A 17,446-nucleotide genomic window follows, 5' to 3' on the forward strand; every position below is an offset into this window, starting at 1 on the left:
CACAGCCATTGAAGTGGAGTGGACCAACATTCCACAGGCCACAATTGACAATCTGATAGACTCCATGCGACGATGTGTTGCACTGCATGAGGCAAATGGTGGTCACACCAGATACTGACCGGTTCTGGGTCCCCAGACCCCCAATAGCGCAAAAAACTGCACATTCCAGGGTGGCCTTTTGTTGTGGGCAGTCTGAGGTACACCTGTGCACTACTCATGATGTCAGATCAGCATCCTGATGTGGCACACCTGTGAGGTTGGATGGTTTATCTCAATATAGCAGATGTGCCCACTACCACACATTTGGACTGATTTGTGACCACTGTTTGGGAGGGATGGTTATATTGTGTATCTGGAATGAATTTTAGGTCTCTACGTCCATCCCATGGGGAATGGGAGCAAAAACAAAAGTGTTGCGTTTATATTTTTGTTGAGTGTAAATCATGAATGGCTGTTGATTGGTTTCAGAATTTTTGGATCACAACTTTTACATGGATAGGCAAACTGTGTGGCAAACCAATCAGGCGAGGAGCAGACCAGAAAACAGAAGACATACAAATGGAAACGGCAGGATACCAGCAAAGTGTGAACTGGTTGGCAGACTGAAAGCAAAGTGATGCAACCTGGAGCAGTAATCGCAAATGACGGGCGCTGAAACAAAGAGCGAAAGCAAAAATAACAAGGAAAAACAACGTGCATGATTATAAAACAATCATGAAGCCAGGCACTCGTTCGTCAAACTCCACAATCTTGATAATGCACTTCGTGGCCACCTCGCTGAACTTGTCCCACAGACCGAGGTCCAGCCTCACAACAACATGCATATTAATCAAACAATCATACTATGAGGACTGGTGTAAATGGTATGGGATTGTGGCAATGTCACTGTTTGCCCGTGAAGGAACTAACGTGGTGATCATTAATGGGCCACAAGCCATTATACTTTCCACGTCTGCAAGTCCAGCAGGGTACCCACCATAAGACAGGCGTGCAGACATCCACATAGAGCCTCGTCTGTTTTCTTTGCATTCTGTTTGCTTGTTTTCTGTTGTAAATTCATCCATGGAGAATTTAAATCTCAACGCACCAATACGCATGCGCTCCAGCTGGTAGACTTCAAAGAAGTATAACAGTATCGACTAGTAGGCTGTACTAGGAAACACTAACTGACAGCAAAAATGGGACATGGGAGTTTGACAGTCAAGAAAGAATGAGTGGCTATCCATCTATCTGGATTTTTGCTTCACACAACAGCTCGCACAACTGTGTTAAAAATGACACGTTAAAGATGTCTGTGTAGTTGCCCTGGCCTACAGAAGCACTGTGATGTGGCAGGAGTGCACACAGTGTGACTCACAGACCTCAGGAGATATGGACACAAAGCCTTTGTGTTACTGTAATTGACTGTTGCTGTTCCAATCACAAATGCAACTGCTCAGAGATGCTGACAGAGGGCTTTGTCTCACCAAGCAAACTCCTTGGACAATTAGCTTGTTTATTCTCCATAAATAACTATTATAAAGTCAAGAGCAGAAAGCATCTGAGTTCACATTAGATTTACAGACTAACCAGAGAGACTCATTATTGTGTATTTTTCATGTCAGTGACAGAGGTGATATTTAAAATGTTTGTTTGAAAAATAAAACCTACTTTCAGGTTTTGTTGTGCTCGAAGAAGGAAAAATGAACATTATATTACGTATGATAATATATTTAACAACAGCAACCTACAGTACAATAGAAGAATACTATTGAACTAGACAGTCACCAGGTTAAACCATGCGATGAACTGCTCGGGGTGCACACCATAACTTCATGAATTCTAGGTACCTTCTTTATTACCAATCCAATGCACACATATACACGAAGCAACATTCAAATCAGTTCAGAGCTTTTATGTAACGTGCTGTTTCTGGGTTTTTGGTTGATACTCTGTCTCTCGCTGTTAAAATTAAACTACTGTAAAAATAGAGACTGCTCATTTCTTTGTAAGTGAGCAAACAAATTTATCAGGGATCGAATAATTATTTCTCCTTCTGTATCTACCAAGAATAGCAGGAAATGAACTAAACAGAGAAATGTGCAGTCACTTGCTTAACTTCCTCTTTTGGGGATGTCTATAAAGAGCCCACAGACGAGCTGGAGTGATACTCGACTGGTCTTTCACCTAATGAAGACCCACTTCAGTGGCGAAAGGTGAGCAGTTGCTGCTTCGTGCGGCGACTATGGCAGATGTAGTGCTTCCCACGGTTACGTCAGCTTGGGATCTCTCCATCCCTGCTACATCTGTTCCAGCTGAAAGATTTTACTTCTGCTGCTGGACTTATTTGAAATAAACTGAGATCTCATCATTCATGTTGACATTTTGACCTGAACAAAAATGTTACTTCAGCTGAGGGAGTACACACATAAAACAAACAAACATACAAAAACCCTCTTAATCTAAGCCTGATTGTTTTTAATGGGTTTTCTGTTGTTACTCATTTTGAGGGATGATGATTCATGGTTGTGTTGCTGTTAGATTTAGTGCACTGTGACACACTATTAGTCGCAGTTGATTTGTTTTTCAAGTTTTACGTGAACATCGTTTGCAGTACTGCATTTTCACAAAGCACATGAAAGTCAGCTTATTTTATTTTTCCGCCTTGTGTTCGTTGTCTTTTTGTGTAATGTTCATAATGTGCGAATTGATGTGGCCCACAGTTAAGCGGCTTTTAAAGTGTGACATTTTATTAAAGAAAGCGATTAATGGTTTGAAATGCTGTTGTTCAGGGCTTTTTGGAGATTGTCCATGACAGAAATAAGTCTACCTACCTGTTTGCCAACACCCCACCTTCATCTTTATTGACAGTTAACTATGTCACACACTGTTCAGTCTTTTAATTCAGTTGATTTTTTAACTAATATTTTTATGTGTTTTTAGCTGATTTAGTTTCAGTGTTACTTGGTCCTCGCTGTCACCGCACACACTCATGTAAGGAGTATTTTGCTGAACATTAAACAGAAATGAAGAAAGTATTTAAAGTGAGCTCCTGCAGTAATATTAATCCATTTGACGCTGTTGGAGGACATTTTTGTACAGAATAATAATTCTTAGTTTTGATGTTTTATGCACATTTCAAATAGTAGACTTTTATGTGTACTGTGGTCTTTTCATGATGTTTTCTTGCTTCTTTTCCTAAGGGAATATTTTTCAAAATGACTCCACCATTGGTCATACTCATGTAATAATAACAACAGATATGTATTTAACTACATTGGCATTTATATTTTACAATCTTAAGCCAGCAAGGAATGCAGAAACATGTCTGCATGCTACATGTCCATGTATTGTGCAGACAAAGATCAGATTGTATAAATTAATCTGATGTTGTTTATCTTGTTAAATTGTTAAATAGTGATAGTTTTTGTTTGTCTGTTTATGGGGGCCCACAGATTAACTGAAGAACAGTGGGTGGAAGGGTAAGGGTGGTTAAAACCGAGCTCGATCCCAGGATGCCATTTTTGGACAGGTCACAATAATTTACGCTGGCCTTGTAGTTGCAGAAGTTAATGGTTTTAATATTACCGCTTCTCTTATTCAAATGATTACTGTCATAATAAGAGAGAAACTGCCAAGAAGGTGTATCCTCTGGACAGGAGAAAGACAGCAGAATTCATGGTTCCATCGACCACAGCAAGTCTTTCAGGTCCTGAAGCAGCAAAACAGCCCCAGACCATCACACTACCACCAACATATTTTACTGTTGGTTCGATGTTCCCTTTGCTGTGTTAGCTTAATGCCAGATTTAATGGAACTCAAACCTTCCAAAGAGTTCGGCTTTTGTCTCTTCAGAATATTTTCCCAAATGTCTTCAGCATTGTCTCGATGTTTTGGGCAAATGTGAGACGAGCCTTTGTGTTCTTTACTTTTCCAGCAAGTGTTTTCTCGTTGAACATAGATGCCATTTTTGCCCAGCCTCTTTCTTGTGGTTGAATTATGAACTCCGACCTTAACTGAGACATGTGAAGCCTGTGGTTCCTTAATGTTGTTCTCAGTTCTTTTTTTGACCTCCTGGATGAGTCTCAGTTGCTCTTGGAGTCATTTTGGTAGGCCAGCTTCTCCTGGAAAATATTCACCACTGTTCCAAGGTTTCTGTGCATAATGGCTCTCACCATGATTCACTGGACTCCCAAAACCTTAGAAATGGCTTTGTAACCCTCTTCAGACTGATGATTGCCAGTGACTCATGTGTTTCCTTCGATCTTAGCAATATTTGTTGCTCTTGAGATCTTTTAGCTTGCATCAGGGAGGTTCTATTTAGGTGATTTCTTGACTCAACAGGTCTGCCAGTAATCGGGCCTGAGTGTGTTTAGTGAAACTGAACACAGCTTTCCAAAAAATGTGGTTAATCACAGTTAATTCATGATTTAACAAGAGGGGCAATGACTTTTCACACAGGATTAGGCAGGGTTGGATAACCTTTCTCCCTTAAATAATGAAATCATCATTTGAAAAACACATCTATTTACTCTGGTTATCTTTGTCTAATATTACAGTTTGTTTGATGATCTGAAACATGTAAGTTTGATATATAGTGATTAGGGGTGGGCTTTGATGATTGATTTATCGATTAAAATCGATTCTAGCTTGGATAATGTAAAGTTGATTCATTAAAATCCTGAATCGACTTTTAAATCGCCAGAGCCTCAGGTTAAACCTCACAACATTTCAACAACCACCAAACAGCTAAACAGTAAATGAGAGCAGGAACACAGATTCTGCACAGAGACACAAACACAAAGCTCGGACCGCCGACGGATCAGGATCAGTGAGATGTGACTTTCTCACCCGACAGCACGGACACGGTCGGGGCTGAAAGCCGACAGCTCGCTGATTCTGATGTTTCGGCGGGTCCGCGCTTTGTGTTTACGTCCTTTTTGCGCTGATTCGGCTGCAGGTTTGATCTCTCTCCAAACAATATTGACTGAACCAGCAGCAAAAGAAGATCCAAACTACGCTTCACATAAACATCGTCATGAATTCCCTCTGACTTTTCCTGTTTTGCTTCCACCACACTTCATGCACAGCTCTCTCTCTCTCTCTCTCTCTCTCTGTACTTCAAGAACAGTTTCCCGTCTAAAAATCTGTTTTCTGCATTATTCGCTTGCTTGCTATCACAAGTCTGCCGTTGTTTACAGCGCTGTCGGCCGCTGTTTTTTCCTTTTACTTACTTCCGAAAAAGAAAACCTCATTTCTGCTGTTCAATACTGAACAAATTTAAACTTTTTAATTATGCAAAATTGCAAAACACTCAGCTGTGTCTCTCATTAAACCTCTGTAACTTTGCTCTGCATTACTCCAGCAGCATCAGGTAATGTTCATAAGTTGATTAAAGGTTTTCTTTCGTTTTTGATCTACTGCAGAATATTTTTATAAATCCCAGGCCAGGAAAATCACCTCCATGTTTTTCTGTGTTTTATCCTCAGTTACTTTGACACAAAGGCTGTGATGCTCACACTTTTGATAAAAGCTCACAAGTGTCAGCTTTCTTTTTATAGATATAAAAATATGGGAATGTACTGATGCATGATCTGATTTATAATATTTCTGACTGAGGCAAAATTTCCCTGATTCGAATCGAATCTTGGATTGAATCGATTCGGGACCTTGTGAATTGGAATCAAATCGATTCTAGAAATCAGCGACGATACCCAGCCCTACTTGTGATATATAATTTATATATGTATAGTGAGTTGTATGTAAGGCAAGACACCAAGGAAGGAGCAAAGGACATGTAGGCAGAGAGATCAGGCTGGAAAGGATGTGCAGCAGGTTAGAGTGATTGAGGACAAATGAAAATGTGCTACCAATTAGAGAAAATCTACTGAGAAGATGATTCAATTCAATTTTATTCAATTTTATTTATACAGCGCCAAATCACAACAACAGTCGTCTCAAGGTGCTTTATATTGTAAGGTACACCCTACAATAATACATACAGAGAAAACCTGATGAAAGGCTGAAGATCTGATGAATGAGAGCAAGAGGAGGACAAATAGAAAACAGTTAGTGAATCAGGAACTGCAGGGGATTAGTGAGGAGGAAGTGAGAGCAGCTCTCATAAGGAAGAGTGGAGTTCGGTTTAAGACGGCACAGACAACCAGAGGAATCTGGCTTTACAGCACATTCATTCGTCTGAGGTTGTATGAGAGGCAGTTAGCACAGATGCTGGACACCATCACAAGCAAGAAATCTATTCACAAGCCAATAAAGAGAGAGAGAGTCAGATAAATGGAGAGAGAGACCATTAAATATGATCTGGGGTTAAGTGAGCAGCACATTAGGGCTGTGCTTAAATCACAGACAATGAGCTCTAGTCCACACAACAGCATTACAGACACATAAAACTGACTGACATCCAGATTCATAGGGACGGAGGATGTGACGGTGCAACACACACGTGTGTGCATTTGCTCAGTGCACGTTGGGCTGATGGCCGATATTAAAACAACTTATCTTGCTCTTCCTTCTGGGTGTAAAGGGAAAGGCTAGAATAAGGGGAACTTGAGAGGACGGGAGAATAACACCCCCACCACCACACACACACACACACACACACACACACACACACACACACACACACACACACACACACACACACACACACACACACACACACGCACAGTTAATTACACCAGTCCCATAATTCAATAGGACCAAACAAGACAGTTGCTGGGGAATTCTGATTTAATTTACCAACATTTATCCAAAGACAGTTGCAACATTACAAAATACACTAGTAGTGTGAAAAACTGTACATCAGAAAAACTCATGTGCAGATGCAGAGATGGAAAAGGCAGTAAAAGCAGCCACCACATGTGAAGGATTGTGATAGCACGCAAAACTCTAAGGTGGCAAATATCATCAAGCTGAGCACTGTATTGCAGTGGCATATACCACCACCATCAGTGCCTGGAGCCAGTGTGGCTCAGTGCTTTATTTTGTCTTTGAAACTGCCAGGCTCATTTTTCATTACCATCACTGTCAATGAAGCATTATTCATTGTTGAGCTAAGCCCTCTCAATTGCACAGCTATCTCAGCTAACCCAGCAATGAACTCCTAAATAACTGCAGACCAGGATTTGAATATTTCACCACATAATTGGTGCTTTAACATAATCTAGGGGAGCGGGAGCTGGTCTACTTTTCAGACAAGCACGAATCAAAAGGCGCATCAGGATCCAATCGATTGTAATAATGAGGGATTTCTCGCAATCTATAAACAAGTATAATTAGCACGAACCACACTAACCACTCCAACAAACAGCAAGCGCTGCTTACACTGAGACAACAGAATCAGTATACAACTGCATACATTGGAGCAAAATTGCTGTACTATAAGCTGGTTTGTTCCCCTTTAAGATCTCATATCCAACCCAGAGGTTTATTATCACTTCCCCAAAAAGAGAGGCATATTATAACTGCCAGTGGATTTAAAAAAAATACTCACTTATGAAATCTGATGTGATGACTAAAACTAGTACTACCACTAGTTCATTAAACATACACCCCAATCTCCTGCCACCAAACGCTCTCTGTTAGGTTAAAAACAAACACAATCAAGTCAATATTGTCTCAACATGCTATGAATGTATCAGCTGTAATGCAGCTCCTACTGTTTGCCTGTGAAAGCATCACAGAATTTAGCTGACGTCAAGTAGGAGATGGTACTTTGGAGAGTTTCTAAACATTTCTATCACCTCTTACTTTTTTGCCATGTCACACTGAGTGCAGAACCTTCCCTCAGTGGGAAAGCTCATCTGCTTTCAGACTGGACAAACCAGGTCCTGATGTTTCTGATTGACAAGGCCCTTTGTGGATTAGCAGTCTCCAACTATCTGGCATTTCATTGCTTTTTAGTTTGGCATTTAAATAACTTTAAATAACTCTCGGCCTTGATGTCTACTGGCAGATGACAGAAGGGGGAGAAAGGCCTTGCGAGCACCCAGCTTAACTCAGTGCACAAATCTGTGGTTTAATTTACCCGAGGATAAAAGGACACAAGTTGGGTTTACGACATTTATTCCACTTTTCAGACATGTCAAAAACTGGAGGTTGGAGTGAGCCCCAGCCAGACGGATGGGCAGCTGCTGGTCTGCAAAAATCTCCCTGATGAGGATTTGCTTTTGACAATGGCTAAGTCTTCCAGTATTTACAGCTTTTGTTTAGTTTCTCCAATCTGTTGCATTCTATAAAAACTGCTGTAAACAAACACTATTACCATCGAACTCTGAGGCTAAAATCACGATGTGGTTGCTGCACTTTTATTCTACTCGTCACAATTTATATCGAATATATGGCTGCTGAGAGGGGAACAACAATTGTCACTGAGGTTCTGTGAGGACTATCAGAGGCATACATCTGAGGTCTCAAGTTGCATTACAGGGAGATTTAGAGTACAGTACAAAAGTATGATAATGAGCTCCTTCTGTTTGTCCTTATCTTACCTCTTTTCACTCGCCATGTATTATTGTAGGGTATTTACAAAGTGCCCCGAGGCAACTGTTTTTTGTGATTTGGTGCTTTATAAATAAAATGCACTTAAATTTGAATTGTACTGGTGCAGTAGCTGGATCAAACCACAGAAACACATTGCCATACAGGGATATGGCCATACAGGGGCATAAAGTCAAAGTAACAATGTAACATTTACTGCATAAAAAAATAATACAACTAAATGCTCGTTGCAGAATGACGTTGTTCAGGCACCTTGTTAAATCATACTTACCGTCGTGTACTTGCCAAGCTGGCAGAGGGAGGGGAACGTTTCTTGATGAGCCCTACGGATCTTTTCAATGATTGTCTCCAGCTCAGTTGTCAGCTCGTAGCTCTCTGCCAGATCCGGCTTTGGGCTCTCCTTCTTCTTCTTGTTCCGGTCATTTCTAACAGCTGGAGGAACACAAAAATTTGGATTATCCTCTAAACAAATGTAGCTCTTAGTGAAGCAAACAACATATAAGGCACCCCAACCAATCACAGCAGATGGCCCCGCCCCTCCCTGAGCCTGTTTCTGCCGGAGGTTTCTTCCTGTTAGAAGGGAGTTTTTCCTTCCCACTGTCGCCAAAGTGCTTGTTCATAGGGGGTCATATGATTGTTGGGTTTTTCTCTGTATGTATTATTGTACGATCTACTAACAATATAAAGAGCCTTGAGGCGGCTGCTGTTGTGATTTGGCGCTGTGTAAATAAAATTGAATTGAACTGAATTGAATAGAGGTAGAAATGTGTTGCTAGTAAGCATTTCTTTGATTACAGTTTAGAAATGTAGCCAGTCGTCAAATCAAACAAATCAGACCTTATATAAGGACAAAACCTTTCAGACTGTAGGCGACAGACCAGAAATGAGGTGAAAAATAAAGTAATTGTGGAAGTAACAGAAACTTCAAGGCCTCTAAGGCCACTTTAGGTTGGTTCCAAAAATGAGTCGGTCACCGTAAACCATGGTAAAATACACAACTCTAGCATATTAAAAACCACATTAACAGCCTAATACAAAAACAAGGTTTTAGATTCTAAAGATAGTGTCCCGCTTTATGAAAACTCTCAGGAGGAATAAATGGGCAAATAACTATTTGATCACTTTGTGAATTTGTAAGTCAGAAATGAACAGTCTCTAATTTAATGATTGCTTAATTTTAAGGGTGAGAGACAGAACAAAGGAACAGTAAAAGAAAAACTAAAATCCAGAAAACCCACATTAAAGAAAGGTTATAAAAGATAAAACATCTTCAAAAAGGTGTTAGGATGCCTGGGTCGTTGACCCAGGGGTTTTGAGTTTATTATATTATATTGGTTACAAGATGGCGCTGGAGTGACGGCAGCCTTTCCAAGTAGCTCTGCAACACCGCACCTTTTTTGTTAACTTTAACTTTTTTAGACTAGGCTTTTCAAACTTTTTTTCACCTTCCTCTACTTATACCTCTTAGATATAGCGATACAAGATGGATAATGCACTTTTTAAAACTTCTGGAACCAGTTCCGTCATCTATTCGAGAGCGGAGCTGCTGGCACTAAAAACAAAGGGACAGACCGGCATGCGACACAACATCCCGGCCGAGCTAAAGAGGAGCTACAGAGGCTGCAAAGCTGGAGCGAGGAGAGCGGATCACCGGAGGCGATTCAAACCATCAATCCCGACAGTGATCATGGGCAACGTGAACTCGTTACAGAATAAGATTGATGAACTGTGCGCTCTGAACAACCACAGACTATACCGTGAGTGCAGCTTGTTTATCTTCACGGAGACGTGGCTAACCGAGCTAACGCCGCAGGCTAACGTAGACCTATGCGGTTTCACATCCGTGAGAGCCGATAGGGACACGCAGGCCAGCGGAAAAAGCAGAGGTGGGGGACTCATTGTCTACGTTAACAACAGATACTGTAACCCTGGACACGTCTCCGTTAAAGTTTCGGTATGCCGTCCGGACCTGGAGCTGCTAGCTGTTAGCTTGCGGCCATATTATCTACCTCGGGAGTTCAGTCATGTGATCTGTGTGTGTGTTTACATCCCTCCGAGGGCCGACACAACAGCTGCCTGTGAGAAAATACACACAGTCACAGCAAGACTTCAGACACAAAACCCCGAGGCTTTCATTATTATATCTGGAGACTTTAACCATGCCACACTGGACTCTACTCTGGCTGCTTTTCACCAGTTTGTGAATTGTCCCACAAGGAGCAACAGGACAATTGACCTACTGTATGCTAATGTGAGAGATGCATACAGAGCCACCCCCCTACCCCCCACTAGGGAAGTCAGACCACAACCTGGTTTACCTACAGCCACAATACACACCCCTCGTCCAAAGGCAGCCTGTCACAACGCGCTCCATCCGGAGATGGACCCCAGAAAAGGAGGATGCTCTGAGGGACTGCTATGACACCACAGACTGGGATGTGCTCCTGAGCCCACATGGTGAGGACATAGAGGGGGCGACACACTGTCTGACGGACTACCTCAACTTTTGTGTGGACACAGTCGCCCCTGCTAAGACGGTACGGTGTTATCCTAATAACAAACCGTGGGTAACACAGGAAGTCAAAGCTGTCCTCAACATGAAGAAGAAGGCTTTCAGGAGCAAAGTGAAGGAGGAGATGAAAGCAGCACAGCGGGAGGTGAAACGCTGCCTGAGGGAAGCAAAGGACACCTACAGGAGGAAGGTGGAGCAGAAGTTGGAGAGGAACAATATGAGGGAGGTCTGGAATGGTGTGAAAACCATCACAGGCCACAACACCAAGAAAAGCACAGTGGGGGGGACTGTGGAGAAGGCAAACGAACTCAACAACTTCTTCAACAGGTTTGACCAGCCCACAACCCCCCCACCCTCACCCTCACCTTCACTACAGAGTCCAATCCCCACTCTCCTACCTCCCTCGCTTCCCCCCCTTCCTGACACCATGACACCCCCCTCCTCCAATCCCTCTCTCAGCAGCAAGACATCTCCCCCCCTCCCCTCCTCCCAAACATCTCCCAGTGTCACAGTGGATCAGGTCAGGAGACAACTGAGGAAGCTTCGCCCCAGAAAGGCAGCAGGCCCAGACAAGGTGTGTCCTAGGATGCTAAAGGCGTGTGCTGCTGAACTTGGGGAGCCGCTACAACGAGTCTTCAACCTCAGTCTGCGACTGGGGAGAGTGCCCGCCCTATGGAAGACATTCTGCATCGTCCCGGTCCCTAAAAGGAACCGGCCCAATGAGCTGAATGACTTCCGACCGGTGGCACTGACGTCACATCTTATGAAGACTCTAGAGCGGCTCTTCCTCAACCTCCTCCGACCACAGGTACAACATGCCCAGGACCCACTACAGTTTGCATACAAGGCGGATGTCGGAGTGGAGGATGCCATCCTGTACCTCCTACACAGAGCCCACTCACACCTGGATGGGGGAAAAGGCACGGTCAGGATCCTGTTTCTTGACTTTTCCAGTGCCTTTAATACCATCCGGCCCTGTATGCTTCAGGAAAAACTGAACAGGATGGAGGTGGACCCCTGCCTGGTGGCTTGGATCTCCGACTACCTCACTGACAGACCACAGTACGTCAGGCTGAAGGACATCACGTCTGACACAGTGGTCAGCAGCACAGGAGCACCACAGGGAACTGTGCTGTCCCCTCTTCTCTTCACCCTGTACACCTCTGACTTCTGCTACAACTCTGAATTATGCCATATTCAGAAGTTTGCAGATGACACAGCCATCATGGGGTGTATCTGGGATGATCAGGAAGAGGAGTACAGAAGTCTGGTGAGGAACTTTGTCGCATGGAGTCACACAAACCACCTGCAACTCAACACCTCAAAGACTAAGGAACTGGTTGTGGACTTCGGGAGGTCCAGAGAAGGTCCACTGCCGGTTCAGATAGAGGGGGAGGAGGTAGAGGTAGTCAACAAGTACAAGTACCTCGGGCTGTGGGTGGACAATAAACTGGACTGGTCATGCAACACAGAGCACCTGTATAAAAAAGCCCAAAGCCGACTGTACTTCCTCAGGAGGCTGAGGTCTTTTAACATCTGCAGGAAGCTCCTGAGGATGTTTTACCAGTCGGTGGTTGCTGGAGTACTTTTCTATGCTGTGGTGTGCTGGGGGAGCAGCACAGCAAAGAAGGACTCATCCAGGCTGGAGAAACTGATCAGGAGGGCTAGCTCTGTGGTCGGCATGAAGCTGGACACTCTGGTGATAGTGGCAGAGAAAAGGACACTAAAGAAACTGCTGGACATTATGAACAATGCTGGGCATCCTCTGCACACGGCCATTAACAACCAGAAGAGTCTGTTCAGTGACAGGTTGCTTCTCCCCAAGACAAGAACTAACAGACTTAAAAACTCCTTTGTCCCACACGCCATCAAACTGTTTAACTCCTCTCTGGAGGGGAGAGGGAGGGGAGACAGGAGGACAAAGGAGGGGGGAACAACTAAGCTGTAGTGCCTCTGCACCTCACTGTGCAATACCTTTTGTAAATAGTCAACAGTGCAATAGACCTCAATACTCGAAATGTGCAATTCATTCACTTGTATTTTTATTTTTTATTCCTATCTATTCTATTTATCCCCTTCGTATATTTTATTTATATTGTCTCTGTATTTATATGTGTGTGTGTGTGTGTGTGTGTGTGTGTGTGTGTGTGTGTGTGTATATATATATATATATATATATATATATATATATATATATATATATATATATATAATATTCTGTAACTCTGAAACTTCCGTCGGTGCTGTGCTTTTTGGAAATCGAATTTCCCAGAGGAACCCACCCGAGGGATTAATAAAGTTCTATCTAATCTAATCTAATTATTTATACTTTCTAGTCTTTGGTTTGTTTGAGTTCTCTCTTATAGTTTATGTCTCTGTCTTCTCTAGCTGCTCTGTCTCCCCTGTCAGCTGTATCCCCTTGTCTAGTTCGCGTCTCTGTGTGTCCTTAGTGGCTATATCCCCGTGTCCAGTCAGTGTTTGTGTCTGCCCTGGTCCCACGTCTCTGTTCCCTCTGTTGCAGTGCATGCGAGTCTGTGTCTTTGTTCAGTCTGTGTTATGTGTTTCCTGTTTTACTTTGAAAGTCCATGTCTGATGTTAATGTGTCTGGTTTTGCTTCCCCTTGTCTCGTTAGGCCTGATTTGCCCCAGCTGTGTTTCCCTCCTGTTACTCATTCCCTGATTGCTCCCTCTGTGTATTTAAGCCCTGTGTTTCTCTGTGTCCGTGTCGTGATCTACCGTTTATTTTGCTGTGTGTTTTGTCAATCCGCCGGTGTTAGTTTATTTTTGACCTTTTTCCCCCCCAGTTATGTTATGTTTGAGTTCAGCATTAAAGCTGTTTTGGTTTAAGTTCTGTCTCCGGAGTCTGCACCTTGGGTCCTATTCCTGTCTGCACACAGCCACACCTAACAGAAGATCGCAACCAGTACATGGACCCAGCAGCACTCGCCCCGTCTGAAGAGCTCAGGGAGGATATAATTTATTCAGTGGATAAATTATGTGACCTGGGCCCTGTTTCAGGAAGCCGGTTTAGTGGAAAAACTGAGTAAGTATACCCTGAGTTAACGAAAACTCTGGGTTTTCGGTTTCACAAAGCGAGTTCAGCTGCAGCCTGAGTGAGTCACTATGACGACACACTCCGTGAAGCTAACCTGCCCCCTAGCAGGTTTACTACAACTAACCCTGACTGTCTCCGCCCCTTTGTCGGAAACCTGACAGTAGGAAGTGTCAGACATGGCGTGCTCCTTCCTTGAAGAGCCAGTAGATCGTGAAGCCCAAATTCTCCGCAGAGCTCTCCGCCGGGAGAGAGTGATCAGAGCGCGTTTGGACATTTTATCATTTCCTGATGATTTTCTGTGCGAACGTTACCGTTTCTCAGCACAATCTATAATTTATTTGGATAACATCCTCAGGCCATATATTACGCATGTGACACATCGCGGACATGCTCTCAGTTCTGTGCATATTATTTGTATTGCACTTCGGTTTCTTGCAAACGGGAGCTTTCTGTATAATATTGGTGACGCTGAGCACGTTTCCAAGGCTACCGTCTGTCGGGCAGTCAGGAATGTTACAGTTGCACTGAAACGTCTCCTGTACTCGTCTGTGGTGTTCCCCGGTCATAGACCCACAAGATTTATCAAAGAGGGATGCCACAAAATTGCAGGTATCAGGATGACCAAAACTTAATTTATGATGTGGTGATACTTGAACTACTACTTAAATTTTACATTTATTTTCAGGGTTCCCAGGCGTGATTGGCTGTACAGATGGCACTCACATTCCAATCATTGCTCCTTCAGTAAATGAAGGAGACTATGTGAACAGGAAGTCTTTCCACAGCATTAATGTACAGGTACATAGTTCCCTGTAGCATGTCAAACTAACAAATTATTTCATTATAGTAATGGATGCTAATTTGTGTTCTCTGCACTGTGAAGATCATATGTGATGCTGCCAACATTATCACAAATGTGGAAGCCAAGTGGCCAGGCTCTGTCCATGACTCACAAATATTCCGTGAATGTACACTGAGCACAAAATTTGGACATGGTGAGTTGAGAATACTTTAAAATATATAAAGACCAATTGCTTCAGGGACATTTGAACTGAAGTGTATCCTTCTGTCTTAGGAGAGTTCACTGGCTACTTGCTTGGTGATAGGGGGTATCCATGTTTACCCTATTTGCTTACCCCTTACCCTGACCCTGAACCGGGCCCACAGCAGCGATATAATCTGGCTAATTGCAGGACAAGAGCCAGAATTGAAATGACTATCGGAATGCTTAAGGCCCGGTTCCAGTGCCTGCAAAGACTCAGGGTCACCCCAGAAAGGGCATGTGACATTATTGTGGCATGTGTGATTCTTCACAACATTGCCACAATTAGAGGAGAACACTGTCCTTCTGAACCAAACATCAGCAGTGATCCAAACCATGAACATCCTGACCCTCCCACGGACATACAAGATGGAAGAGCAGTCAGAGACACCATATGTCACAATCATTTCCTTTGACCCATCACCTCAACATGTTGAAAGAAGAATAAACAGATTTTTTGTTCAACTGGCTTTATTGGTCGCCTGTATTTCCTGTACACAAAGTATTAAAAGATGTAAACCTCATAAAGTGTCTCTGTTGCTTCCTCCTCTGTAACAGCTGTCAATGTTTCTTCATTATTTTCCTGTAGTAAAGAAATAAACAACATTGCTGTTCTACTGTAAACTCATATAATCTGTGGAGTATTACTCACAACTGCATGTTGGTCTGGCTCAACAGGAGGCTGCACCAGATGCAGTACACCACCACCATCAACTGATAGAATATGAGGTTTATACAGGTCACTTATAACTTACAAGGGACCAAATGGCAATTAACAAACATACCAATCACCTTACACTTCATTGTCATTATGCTCTCAAAGACAACCAAGACTGAGGGAAGGCAAAATCAGTAGGAAAATAACTTCACTACAAAATAATCCATTATGGTAAAGAGTTTATCAAATGAATGAGTAGCACTGCAAAGGTGACTGTGAAGAAAGGATGTATGCACATCATGTATTATTTTGAATTTACCCCCTATGTAGGCACTTGTGTCTTGCGGGGTTATTGCCTCAGAGGATGTCCCCGCAGAGATGCCTTCGGCCACAGGGCGCCCACTGTTTTGGCTGAGGGCCAACTGCTCAGCCTCTGTGAGTGGTGGTGGTGGAGGACCCCCACCTGTTTTTCGGGCCTCCGCTTTTTTTCTGTTGGCTATAACGGGCCACATTTGAGCATACAGAGTAAGCAAATATGTACTTGTAATGTGCTCAGATAATTTCAATAAGTGCTTACAGAAAGAAAATTAATGTAGCCTCTAACTGCAATTGATTTACATGGGACAAACAGACCAAGCACTATGGCTCATAATACAATTACACCTTACCTGTTTGGACTATATTTTTATATTTCATTTTTACTTGCTGCCAGGAACGTTTGGGGCCTGTTGGGTTGCACCTGCGCTCACATCACATCACAAAATAAAATGTATAAAATAACAAATAAAATAACATATGATAAAATAACGTGTTAAATGGGTGGAAATCCCTCGATCAATGTTTAAATTAACACTCACGCATTGACTCTGTCGGCTATGTTTTGCCATGCATGCTTTTGCAGCTGTGGCTGTGTTACTTTTTTCCGCGGAATTTGCATGTTATCGGCATATGCTGCCATCAGAATTTCGGCCTCAAGCGCTGTAAGATACATTGACCGCGCCTTCTTTCCCTCCGTCTCCATGGTGACTCGCTTAATCTGTGCTCCGCTTATCAGGGCTTTATGTATCCTCGTCCGCGCGCTTCACTTGGGGTTAAAGCAACTCCGCGTTGACTGAACTAATTGTTATCAGCCTTTCTGAAACGGAATATTCCGAGTTGGACAGTTCGGGGTTACTCAACCGTGAGTGTCGTTTTTCACTCTGAGTTTTCCAAACCGGCTTCCTGAAACAGGGCCCTGTGGCTGAATCATTCTGGGGAGGAATTTCAGCGTGCTGTAGCGAACCGGCTACGGCGACTGGTTTCTGGTCTCCCCTGGCTTTTGGACTCACTTCACCCACTCATACAGGAGTTTTTCCTTAATGAGCTTGATCTGCATCCCCCTGTTGCTACCGCTCACCTACCCAACTCGGAGAAAGATGTGCTGCCCAGCCCGCCGGACTTGGAGTTTCCCGGCCCATTGGAGCCATCACCGAGGAGGAAGCGGCGGCCGCACCACCGGCGTGTCACCCCACAGCTGGACCCCGGGATGTCAAAACAACCGGCTGTGGTGAGCAATAAGGACACTTTTTCTTTTTCTTCGGGCCATGGGACTATTTATTCTGGGGCTATATTTTTTGCATCAGCTGCTCAGCCACGGGGTCACTTAGCTGCTCAGCCATCTGTTCCCGCTGGAGGGTCCGAG

At 43.4% G+C, this 17,446-nt stretch overlaps 1 protein-coding gene across 4 annotated transcripts in view; it reads right to left on the bottom strand.

Moving 5' to 3' along the window:
• LOC113014142 (retinoic acid receptor beta) overlaps nucleotides 1-17,446 on the bottom strand; it is a 192,781-nt gene that overhangs the window by 20,348 nt on the left and 154,987 nt on the right. For all 4 annotated transcript variants that reach the window (XM_026155468.1, XM_026155469.1, XM_026155466.1 and 1 more), the window contains one exon: nucleotides 8,771-8,931. In XM_026155468.1, the coding sequence (XP_026011253.1) occupies nucleotides 8,771-8,931 (161 nt within the window). The remainder of the gene's footprint in view (nucleotides 1-8,770; nucleotides 8,932-17,446) is intronic.

The sequence above is a fragment of the Astatotilapia calliptera genome, chromosome 22 (assembly GCF_900246225.1).
Source record: "Astatotilapia calliptera chromosome 22, fAstCal1.2, whole genome shotgun sequence".
NCBI lineage: Eukaryota > Metazoa > Chordata > Actinopteri > Cichliformes > Cichlidae > Astatotilapia > Astatotilapia calliptera.